The sequence below is a fragment of the Venturia canescens genome, chromosome 7 (assembly GCF_019457755.1).
Source record: "Venturia canescens isolate UGA chromosome 7, ASM1945775v1, whole genome shotgun sequence".
Classification (NCBI taxonomy): Eukaryota; Metazoa; Arthropoda; class Insecta; order Hymenoptera; family Ichneumonidae; genus Venturia; species Venturia canescens.
In genome coordinates, this window is record NC_057427.1 from 13,836,747 (window position 1) to 13,849,668 (window position 12,922).

Consider the following 12,922-nt stretch of genomic DNA (forward strand, 5'->3'; position numbering starts at 1 on the left):
GACAATCGGGTTAAGGGAGGAAATTGGGCGGGTAAAGAAGAGAGATAGAGAGAGGGAAAGAAAAGAGACTAGAAAAATTTATTTAAAATGCTACGTTAAAAAGGGAGAAGGGTTAGAAGGTGAAAGAGTGAGGGAGGAAGCGAGAAAGAAAGAGCGGTTTGAGTGTGGAAACTCGGTCAAGAGGAGTCGCGAAGTGCCTAAAGCGCGAGTTTGTATGCGGCACTTGCCCTGAAACCCCAGAGCTACCAAAAATACAAAAAAGCTTCCACCAAAAAACATTCAAGTGGGAACGTGCACATCGTGCGTATTAGCTTTTTTTCCTAAATTCCTTCAAATGCCAAAAAGTTCTTTCTATGAAGCACTCATTTTTAATAGTAACAAGATCCATGACCTTTATTATGATTCAAGGGGAAATTTCAAAGGGTCAAGCCGTTTTTTAGCTCAGTAGTATTTTTAAGCGATCACAGCTTTTTCAAAGTTGCATGAAACTAATGGCATCGCATCACACTTTACGACACTTCCAGGGGTTGATTCTTCGGTCAATATTCGAAAATTTGGCATAATCCGCGTAATAATGTAATTTAATATCAAGCAACGACCTAAAAACATATAAACTTTCAAAAAAAAAAATTAATTTTATTGAGTTCAGGATTTTGAAAAAAAAACCATACATTAAAATAACCACCAAATATCGGGAAATACAATCAGCACAAGCCTTCGCTCTCACACACTCGAACACGACAGTTTTCGAGCATTTCAATTTTGAACTGTACTTCACTTTATGTTCGAATTTATGCGGCCACGTCTCTGAAGTTTTTCGCAAAATTTCGTCTTATAAACCTCTACCACTGACAATAAAAAACTTGTAAATCCGTCCACAAGTTTCGGAGTTGTCACCTAAAATATTAAACTTTCCAGCGGCCTCTTTAGAGCACGCGAAAACCGAACTTGGATTCCCGGCATCTCGAATAAGAAACGGTCGCTCTTTTCGATGTGTCTCGTACATCATTGTGGAACCTTGTTCCAGACGAATTCTCAAAATTGCGAAAGCAATTAACAGAAAATCGTTCTGGCAATACAACTCAATTAAGTTGAATTTCGTTGATTGCCGAATAACGGATGAGCCAAGAGCAGCACATGCGCGTGTTTTGAAGAACGCGGAGTTCGTAACGTGTGTGACATATAGAGATGCCCAAAATACGATGAGTACATCACCGCGATAAAACCTATAATTTTGCTCGAGCTGATCGCGGCGTGAGCACGTGGTTAACAGATATCTGAATGCTGTAAAAATATCTATATCTGTATGGACGTGTTCATATATACAGACTAGCAAGGTTATAACTTTATTTTTATTATTTCGAATAGCTGTATTATTTACCACATTCAAAAATCTCAATTCACAATCTCCAGACAATAATACTCCTCAGATCGTCACACATTTCATCGTACAATTCGTTCAGCGTGGTTCATAACACGATCGCTCGTCATCAAATATAATGAATATTGATTCGACACAAAAATATAATGAATATTTCATCAAATATCATGAATATTGATTCGACATAAAAATATAAGGCATAAATCTCACACACTCAAAACATACACCTTAATAAATCGAAGTGAAAATACAGAATACTGGGACTATGATATAAACTTATCTCGTAATTCGTTCGGCGAGTCCCACGGTGGCTCTTGCCCTGGGACTGGAGTGCGGATTCGATGATGAACAGGGAAATTGATTCTCTCGTACTTGACGATGGCTATTTCTGAATTTTCCGGAGAATCCTGTTCCAACCAGCCTCGTAGACGTCCCAGGGCGAAGAGACCGATTTCGGGAAGCGAAACGGCATCGTCACGCGTATGTCCCCACTCTCTGTCATATTCAGCTCATTTTGCCACAGATCGCGCTCTCACCCAGCGCCCGGGAATATCAAAATTTAATCCTGTCGCTCACAAATCCCCCCCTTTATCTTTTTTTCTTTTTTCTTCCCAACAGCATGGAGAAGATGAAAAGAACAAACAGAAAAAGGATAAGTACACAATTTGATTAAAGTGATACGCCGCATTCATTACCCATTCCTTCATACAGACACACACACACATCATCTCGGACTTGGCGATAGTCACGCACATACGCTTTATACAAATCTTCGCACAGTACGTAGTCTACATAACAACGGCCTTATAGGCAAAAATACATATATATATTTTCATATACACGAGTTGTCAGTCGGACATACAGATATCCTCGTTGAATATTGGCAGTCAAATTCTTCATGAGAGAAACTGAAGAGACCTTGTCGCGAAACTATATTTATACATACTGATTAGGAAGACATAGGAACCTAATTATTATATTTTCGAAGATTGAGCCGGTTATAAGTGCCAATTTGTTTACTGGCATCATCGACTTCCGTCAACACAAATGCATTTTCACCGATACGTGCAGAAATCCGATATGGTCCCTCATAAAGATGGAAAAACTTTTGAATAACTCGGTCAAACGCATTTGAGAGATGTCGCACGCGAAGAAGCACGAGATCTCCAATTTCTAATTTAACCTTCGTAATGTGCGTTTGACCTTTTTTTCTTTTTTCGAAGCTTTTCATTAAATTATCACGAGCCAAGCTAATTAGATATTCATGAGTCGGCAGCTCGCCCGCTGGGAATTTGACAAATTTGTGAATTTCTTCCTGAATCGGTTTTCCCGTATGCAATTGTAAAGGAGACAAACCAGTGCTTTGATGTACCGTCATATTCAAAATTTTCTCGATTTTCGGTACAAACTCTACCCATTTCGTGTGTTTTTCGGAGCAAAGTGTCCTAAATAATCTCCCGAGTTCTCGCATTACCCGTTCAGTCGGATTGGATTGGGGGTGCCTAACGGAGCTAAACAACACCTTTATTCCTTGCTCTTCAAGCGAAGTTCTCCACAAGGATGACGTAAACTGGCTACCATGGTCAGAAAGAATTCTCTTCGGTTTACCGAACATAGGAATGAACCGATCCTGTATTTTTCTCAACGTAGCTCGGACTGTTGCACACTTCAGGGGATAGAGACTAACATATTTCGTAAAGGCATCAAGCATTACGAATATATATTGAGCCCCTCCTCTTGCACGAGGCAAAGGACCATAATAATCCACAGTCACGAGATCATTGGGACCAGCAGAAGGTACATACTGATACGGTCCCTCCATAGATATCGTAAGGTACTTTACCCTCTGACATATATCACACTTTAAAACGAGACGCTTCGTATGAGCCGACATGCCTTTCCAAAAATAGAATTTTTTCAAATAGGACAGGGTTTTGAAAACTCCAGGATGTCCGAGCTTGTTATGTATTTCGCCAATCAATCTCTCACGTAACGAATCAGGAATAACTATCCTCCACACGTCATTAGATTGTTCACGATGGAAAAGAATCTTATTATAAATTACCCACAATGTTTCGCTGGTCCTGTTCGCACAAAGATCGAACAACTTGCAGATTTCGAGGTCATCTCTCTGCAGTTCCGCTAACCTCCTAAAAGCTTGCGTAAGTGATATATCACCGCTACTGAGAATGACCGCGATTAATGAACTATCCTCCTCGTTAGCTTGTAACGGGAGACAAAATCGATGCAGTGCAGAAATAACGATTTCGTTCGATTTTTCCTCGACAAACTTTCGTTCAGGGTTCCTGCTAAAGAAATCAGCGACTACGTTATCTATTCCACGACAATACCGGATTGTAAAAGAGTATTGCTGTAGCAGAAGACTCCATCGAGCAACTCTCGCATTCTGAAAATTGACAGATTTCAAAAACGTAAGGCATTGATGATCTGTAATTATCGAGAATGGCACACCGATGAGATATACTCGAAATTTTTCTAGTGAATAAACCACCGCAAGAAGCTCTTTCTCCGTTGTGGAATAGTTACGTTCGGCTTTCGTGAGACACCTGCTCACGATCGCAATTACATTATGGCACTGATTATCATCAATTTGGTATAGAATCCCGCAGATACCCTTGTCACTCGCATCAGTCTGGACATTGAAACTTTTTCCGGGGATGACGTGCTTAAGCATGATACAATTGCAAAGATCTCGTTTGAGAGAATCAAACGCTGTCGAATGTTCTAACTTCCATTGCCATCTTACATCCTTTTTTAATAAATCTCGCAATGTATGTACGGAATAGCTATGTTTTACATTAAATTGCCGGTAATAGTTACAAATTCCGAGAAACTGCTGCAATTCTGTTTTATTTTTGGGAGTCTCGAATTTGTAAATCGCATCTAATTTACCCGGTTCGGGGAGTATACCTTGAGTAGAAATAACAAACCCTAAAAACGAAACCTTTTCTTGGGCAAACACGCACTTAGATAACTTAATGGTGAAATTAAATTCGATCAACCGTTGAAACACTTGTTGCAAGACACTGACGTGCGTTTCAAAAGTTTTTGTTCCGATTAATATGTCATCAATGTAGCACGACACATATTCATCAAAATCGTTCCTCAACGCAAGACTTAATGCCCGGATGAACCCGCTTCCCGCCGTCTTTAAACCAAACGGTATCCTACGAAATTGATACATCTTTGAATCGAAAAGGAAAGCGGTGTACTTCCGAGAATTTACGTGTAAAGGCACTTGCCAATACCCATGAGTTAGATCAATTTTAGAGAAATAACGAACCCCGTGATATTTTTGGAGCAATTCGTTAATTAAAGGAGGTGATTCGTGATCATCCTCAATGATGTTGTTAATGAATCTCGCGTCAAGACACACTCTTACTGAACCATCATTTTTCGAGACTATACGCAGCGGGTTACAATAATGACTCGCAGCTCTTTCGATCACGTTATCATCGAGCATTTTTTTTATAGCTGCCTGAGTCGGAATTCTCAAATGAAAAGGTACCGGGTAAGACTTTCGAACGATCTGCTTTGTATCAATTATTTTTATTTCGTGTTCGTATCCCTTTGCACATCCCGGTTTATTCGAAAATAGAAATTGATGCCCTTTTAAAACTGAGAACAGATTTTGTTTTTCGTTGTCAGATAAAGAAGTTAACTCTTGAGTGATCGACCGAAAATCTAAACTTTCCGAATTTTCATGTTTGATTTCGCGGTTTTCTAGTTGGTCAATACGTTTGATTCCGATACACTCACTTATTTTCGCTTCTTGCGTCGATATCTTCGCGTTACTCATCCCCTCTAGCAGCGTAGATGACCCCCCCCTCGATTCATTATTATCAGCGTTCGCGGGAGGTACTGGGTTAATATTATTATTTAACATTTTTTGAAAATTCATGACATATACGTGAAGACTTGTATTCTCTTGAACACAATGAAGCGACTCGCGAGCTCCTCGCTGGAACATCATCGCGAAACTAGGCAATATACACCCACCAATTTCTATTGTATGATCTTTATAATTCAACACAACCTGATTTTTCGACATCCAGTCGTTTCCAAAAATCATTGGAGACGTTAGTCCCGGGATAATAACAAACGGATACGCAAATTTATTTTCGGCAATTTCGACTTCAATATACGCTTGACTCTTAACCACTGTTTTCCCTCTTCCTATTGCCGTAGTAATCACTAAACTGGACAACGGTAATAATTCGATTTTGGATTTCCTCGCTAGTTGTTTATAAAATTCTTCCGAGATCGCCGTGATCTGACTCCCTGAATCCAATAAAATTATCTTATTTTCTCCGAAAATTGTCACTTTAATGTGTGGACAACGGCTTGACGTTTCTAGCGAAGGATCGTGGTTCGTGTGGTCCTCAACTCCCTGAATCTCATTCGTCAAATCGTCTATAAAATCAAAACCTTGTTGACGCGCCGATGGACCACTGTTCAGCGCGTCACACTTTAGTTTAAAGGATAATTACTCGACTGTCTAGGAGGATCATAATGGCCTATGTTATTATTTTGAGCGGGAGCTGTGGACGATACCGGTGGAGGAAACCGCGTGTCGGGTAAATTAAAATTCATATTTCCCCCATTATACGGCATATTATTTGTGTCGGAATAATTCTTGGGATGATTATTATTTCGATACCGTCCACGGTTATGTTGTTTACGTTCTCCGGATGGTTGATTGTATTCTCCGAACTTCGCGTTCATCTGATTGACCGAGCAAGTTTGATTTCGGTTGTTATTGTTTTGATACGAGTTTCTATTTTCACGATGACGGTCTTTTTCTTTTTGAATAGCATCAAAACTAGCTAGAGTTTGTACGATTACATTTCCTTTGTTGTAATCAACTGTTGATAAATGTTCGCGAATCCACATCGGATATTGTTGTACGATCGCGTAATTAATTTCATATTCAGTCAATTGCGGGATGAAATACCGAGCTTCTTTTACTTGTTTATAATAATACATTTGCAATGATTCTACCCGTGAATTGTATCTCCGATCGTTCCAAGCATTTTTAAACCGGACACGCACCGGAATGGAGTAGAATTCTTCTAGAAATTCTTCTTTCAATCTTTCATAACTATCGGAATTTTGTTTGGATTCAATCCACAAACCTGCCCTTCCCTCTAACGAGTGCTCCATCATCATACTTTTTCTATCGTTCTTTATATTTTTAATTTTAAAAAATCGTTCCAACTCTTCTAAGAAACATACCGGATTCTGCTCGGTCTCATCGCGAAATTTTGGCATCTTTATATCGATATGAAAGTTTTGTATATTACTTACAACCATGCTCAAATCCTCGACGCTCGATGTTGATGGATTAGGCGTGTTTACTGCTGGCGCGTTCTCGCTCAACTTTGCTTCGAGATCTTTTTTCATTTGCTCGAGCTCACGACGAAGTCTATTCAATTCCTCTCTCTCTTCTCCCAAATCATTGTGACTGTTTGTCTCCGTCATTCTCGTTCTTTCGTCGTTCATTATCGGCATGGTTTTTGTTTTTCGATTATTCGTACCTGAGAATGTGAGATCAGTGAATAATTGTTTCGTTTTGCGACCACTTCTTGATACGTATATATGGCTGTTCTCGGCCATATACAACACACTCACAAATAATTTATTATTTTATTGTTTTTATTTACGAGAAATATATTTTATGAACTTTAAATAGTACTTTCGTGAGGATCTTGCCTCTAGTTGGGCGCCAAATTATAACTTTATTTTTATTATTTCGAATAGCTGTATTATTTACCACATTCAAAAATCTCAATTCACAATCTCCAGACAATAATACTCCTCAGATCGTCACACATTTCATCGTACAATTCGTTCAGCGTGGTTCATAACACGATCGCTCGTCATCAAATATAATGAATATTGATTCGACACAAAAATATAATGAATATTTCATCAAATATCATGAATATTGATTCGACATAAAAATATAAGGCATAAATCTCACACACTCAAAACATACACCTTAATAAATCGAAGTGAAAATACAGAATACTGGGACTATGATATAAACTTATCTCGTAATTCGTTCGGCGAGTCCCACGGTGGCTCTTGCCCTGGGACTGGAGTGCGGATTCGATGATGAACAGGGAAATTGATTCTCTCGTACTTGACGATGGCTATTTCTGAATTTTCCGGAGAATCCTGTTCCAACCAGCCTCGTAGACGTCCCAGGGCGAAGAGACCGATTTCGGGAAGCGAAACGGCATCGTCACGCGTATGTCCCCACTCTCTGTCATATTCAGCTCATTTTGCCACAGATCGCGCTCTCACCCAGCGCCCGGGAATATCAAAATTTAATCCTGTCGCTCACAAGGTAAATTCGTATACTGCTTTATGTAGGAAGAGTTCGAGGTACCGGCACGAGCATTGTCGAGCGGGCAACCTAAATTCATTAATCATGGGGTCAACGACGAGCTCCGAGTTGTACGGCCGTTAGGATCGAAACTCGTGTTACTACATATAGTAATGGGCATAGAGTCTAGTTTAAACACGAAGTTGGTCTTCCTTGTTCGGTTTATACAGCCCTCTATTACATACATTTCTCTATAAATACGCATACATTCATATGAAATATACGTCGATGTGTATACGGAGAATGGATGATAGTTGTCTGTTAGTAATCGAGAAGGAATCGGCAATGATTGGGATAAACAGTAAACGATTCCCGTCAAATAGGAGCCTAATGGCTTGACTTGTCTCACTTGATTTTAATTATTGATCTCGATTGCTCAGACGCGTAAAACTCAACCCTAATAGTGATCAATAAGCGGGACGAAACAAAAAAAAAAAGAGTGAAATGTAAGCATAGAGAATATGATGAAAAATAATAATAATAAGATCTGAATGAATTAGTTTTGGTTCTGGGAAACACTGCGAAGTGCGGCTACGCAAAATGTATTAGGGCACGAAAGCCACTATTTTCTGTACTCTCGCGCAAAATGTTAACGTTAATATAGTCCTAGCGATACTCGCAATGGTTCAAGTGACTCGAGTTTCCAGGGAAAATAATCGTTGAGAAAATAAGCGGTCGATAAATTGTAGTGCAAAAAAAATCATGTTTGCTCGATAGTGTCAGATGGCTGAGGGCAGCGAATGCTTTTTCTTTTTTTCCGTTCCTTTTGTTCTCGATAACCACGCGGAACAAAAAAACGGCAAAAGAAAGAGGCGATTTTGCGTTTTACAAATCGATAGATGGGAAGAAAAAGAGGAAGGAGAATCGTGGTAGGCCGCGTTTGAGAAGGGTAGAAAAATGTCCTGTTGAAAAGTGTAAGCGATTGTCGCAGGATTTCCGTTCGCAAGTCACCGTCGTCTTCTGCTTGTGTCCAAAGCACGCGGTCCAAGTAAGAGCAAGAGCTTAATGCGATCGGACATTTGGGAATGAATGTTACAAATCGATGGTATTAGAATTGGTAGAAAAGCGTGGAGGCAAGAGAAAAAAGAACGGAAATGAAGAAAGGAATTTGGAGCTCAACATAGAGAATATAATGGAAGAAGGAAAGTAAAGCCAAAAGATCGATAACAGCAGTCGAATGGGCTTCGAATCTTATTTCAAGGGACATTTATCATATCTTAACCCCACACTACGACTAACCCGTTTTTTCGTTGCTTTCTAATCTCGTCTGGTTTTGAACAATTGATTTACGACACGGACCCGACTACATTAAAATACAATTCTCCCGTTGAAAAACTCGTCATTTTCATGTGGTACAAAATCTCCACGAATCGTGAAAAAGGGTAGACTCAATTGCAGCTGGACGAATATAACGCTGAGGTTGATAATACCCAGAATAATGAAGTTATCAAACGAGGTTAAGTTTCTCATGTCTACTTTTACTCCGTTGAGTAATTCTCGATTATGATTCGAAACGTAGAAGAAACGGATAGAACAGATGAAGAGATAAAATTTTATGAAGGGGTAAATGAAGGGGTCTTCATTTCCAATGTAGGCCTTCCATCATCTATTCATATCGAGTTCGATATTCACTGTCTTCCTCTATACACTTGTTTATATATGAAGAAGTTCACATACTTGCATGACATAAAGATACATATATATTTGTTGAGATATATGAGCTATGGCGCCCAGTACGTTTCAATCAAATGATAGCTAGACCTTCTTACGTCAATGGAAGCAACTATTGGCTCCACATCAGCGAACATAGTGTGTTCTACTCTGGTTCTTCTCATTTCCAGCCATACATATAGCATGTCTTAGGAAATGGTCCCGAACTTAATGGACTTCCTTCCAGAAACTTATTCTCTCTCTCTCTCTCTCTCTCTCTCTCTCTCTCTCTCTCTCTCTCTCTCTCTCTCTCTCTCTCTCTCTATACTGATGTACGTAAGAAGGAATATTCTCTGAATTTACGGAGGAAAAAGTTTGGTGTTCACGAAAAAAAAGATATTTTTTTTCACCGCCACGCGGATTGGGTACGTCGATGAATTATAATAACTTTTTTGCCATTTTCATCTAACTATTATTTTGAGGGACAGTATGATCACTGAGTAAAATGGAAAGTATGAAATACTCGATTTTATATTTATTTGGAAAAATATTTGGTTCGTTCGCAAATGCAGTGGCGGTTACTTTGAATAGTTTTTGAATGCTTCGAACGGATGTCTATTCCACGAGAGCGAAACGGTCATGTCAGCTGCTCGGAAATATATCGTAAAACAAGCTTAACCCATTGCGCTGGTTCATCAGTCGTTTTTACAAGATTCAGAAGATTAAAAGAAAAGAGGTATTGAGTCAAGCCCCAAGAAACAGTTTAACTCGAAAGCGTTTCGTGGCTCGATCATTGTCGAAAAAGAAAATGAAGACGCGAAAAAGGCGAGGAGAAATACTTGACGGTGGCGCGTCCAGAGCGGTAATTACGTGCTCGGAAGAAAAATATCTAGGCTACCGATTACCAGAACGGGTGGTTCTTGGCTAAACTCACTGTACGTGTACAACATTAACCCACATTTAAACATGTATACTTCGTACGGCTCTGTATACGTATATATAATCGTATAAATATAGAAACTACGGGTAAAACCGATCGACCGTGTGCTCTCTTGTTCCGGGTGGCGACTACGGGAACCCGCGGACGATTCATTACTCACATAACTGAGACGTGGAACGAATGAATAAAGAAAGGAGAAACAGCAGCGGCAGTATACGAATGGTGCAGAGGTATGGGCCTTCCTTAGCAGTCGAACGTTAAAGGAAAAAAGAAGAATAAACGAGAGCTTGGTAGAAACGATCGAGCAAGGGAGCAGGGATGGAGGGGCTAGGGTTGTAACGCGGAGCGAGCTTTCGTATATAGAAAAGGGAATGAGAGAAAAAAAGTCGGAGGAGGGCGCGAGCGAGTGTTCCTCGCGTGCAAACCATCGCGCGAGCTAGTTCGTCCGGCTTCCGGTCGTTCGCATGCTTCGAGCTCACTTGTACTAAGCTCGATTGGCTCTTCGAAGGGTCGGGGGCACACCCCCTCAACCTCCTCACCTTTCTCAACGCCATCGAGCCAAGCCTCAAACCTCATCGAGGCCACCGAGCGAGAAGCTTCTTCGTATTCTCGCGTACGAACCACCGATAAACCTTCTGCCAACCCTCATACCTTTCTTCCTCCTCCTACCTTTGTTCAACGTTCTCAGAAACAACCATCGTCTGCTTTTCACTCTGTGTTCCAACTTCTTCCACTATTCGCCACTGCCGCTGCTACCGCCAAGCCCTGTGAACTCATCACTTAACGGTGAACTTCAATCCTTACACAAAAGCTAATCACGGTGGTTCAATTAATTCTCGTCCACGGCTGAGAATGGCTCCGCTCTCCGTATACTCTCGTATTGATATTTTGGCAATGAGTTCTATCGCCAAACAAATACGCACCAGTCGTCCACAATATTGAGAAATGGATCTCGAGAAGTCAAAGCGAATAATATATTGACGGTTCGAAGGCTTCTAACCTGTGCGGGTTGGAACGAATTTGTCTACAACTTGGAAGCACTTTCTCTCAATCTTGAATACTTTGGATGATTAATTCTCTCATACTTCCAAAGGTCCGGAAATATGATTCCGACCGCGAGTTTTTCCTTTTCCTCCAACAGCTTGCAGTGTTCGCCTCAATCGTTGCCTAACTTGAGAAATGCTTGCAGAACTTTCTGAATACGAAGCTCACTGGAATAAACATACGGAGAGACTGCCAAAATTAAATTTTGTGAAGGTTCTAACATTAGAACTCAAGAAAAAATTAAATAATACCGAGGTCGCATACGAAAGGTTGCACACGAACAACAAAATAAAAACGTTTTTCAGTGGGCGCAGTAAGGTTTCGAGGAGAGATCCGAGCAGCTCGGAGTCCGCTGCTCAAATGTCGGACTGAAGGAACTCATGTGTGGAGGAAAGGTCTGCCAGATATTCCAGCTGTGCTTCTGCGCCACGTTGCGACGGCATTTCTCCCCCTCTTCTAAAAAAGTTGATGCAACTGTGGCGCAGGGAAGTGCTGCCATCCGCTGGGAATATTCGTAACGACGAAGGCTGCGAAAATTATGTCCTTTCACTTTTTATCGAATGATGATTAATAAATATGTAAAAGAATATTAATTCGATAGTAAAAACGTTATGATTATAAAGTGAAAACGCTCGAATTTATTGTCCTGGAAAACGAAAATCGATGCATTGTTCGCACCATTTAAAAACAATTCATCCTTCCCAGAGGCATGGACAATAATTGATCAGCCACATGCCAGGATTTATGGCAAGACATAAATGATTAATTAGTCACTGATTGGTCATTAAACCGCTCATGGAATATACAGCAAGCTATAAAAATGTTGTATGCTAAACGATAAATCATTCAGCGTTTAGACAAATTTTAACATTTACACGTATACATGTTGCTGGATTAGATAAGGATCAGGAAGGGTTGATGAGGATCAGGACTGAAGTGGTCGTTAAAATCTATTGAATTTAGAGATGAGTCTGATCGATGCTTTCTCGCCCATCCAGCTAGGATATTACCCCGGTAATAATGTTCATGTATATGAAATATAGGTATACGTATATAATAATGTTCTATTCAGTAGACATCGTACACCATGTATACACCCGTATAACATGTTCGAGATACACGAAACAAGGAGTAACGAGGCGTAGAAGATCTCTTGTGCCTCGGGGCATGCTTCATAATATATAAATATATGGTGTCATTATCACCGCTATGTTCTATCTTAGAATGCCAGCATCTCATTGCGTATATTCAGCAGTGAAAGAGACCCGGTTTAGGAAAGTTTTGTTATTTAATAAAATTAATGAACTGCATCAGTTTGAATGATAACTTTTTAGAACGAGAACGTTATTTTGTCCAATAATTGTTCACCAAATACTTTCGGATCATCTTCAATCGCTCGTGAGTTCGACGAAATTCGACACGACTGACAAGAGCATAGTTTCGGGGGATCGAGTCTATTTTTCCACAACTCTGAACCCTGTTTTGACGCTTGCCG

The 12,922-nt window shown here is 40.1% G+C and overlaps 1 protein-coding gene across 1 annotated transcript; it reads right to left on the reverse strand.

The window, feature by feature from the left end:
- Positions 1-4,927: 4,927 nt before the first annotated feature.
- Positions 4,928-7,735, reverse strand: LOC122413576 (uncharacterized). Its single transcript, XM_043424012.1, has 2 exons — positions 6,710-7,735; positions 4,928-6,127 (listed from the first exon to the last, which is right to left on the reverse strand). The coding sequence occupies exons 1-2, from the start codon at positions 7,016-7,018 to the stop codon at positions 5,873-5,875; spliced, it is 564 nt and encodes a 187-aa protein (XP_043279947.1). The 5' UTR covers positions 7,019-7,735; the 3' UTR covers positions 4,928-5,872.
- Between the last annotated feature and the right edge of the window lie 5,187 nt (positions 7,736-12,922).

Excerpts from the sequence above, each read along its gene's own strand:
- LOC122413576 (XM_043424012.1), bottom strand. The coding sequence starts at position 7,018 with ATGGCCGAGAACAGCCATATATACGTATCAAGAAGTGGTCGCAAAACG. Across the intron at positions 6,128-6,709 it reads TCGAGGATTTGAGCATGGTT|ATGAACGCGAAGTTCGGAGA; the intron begins GTAAGTAATATA and ends TCGGTCAATCAG.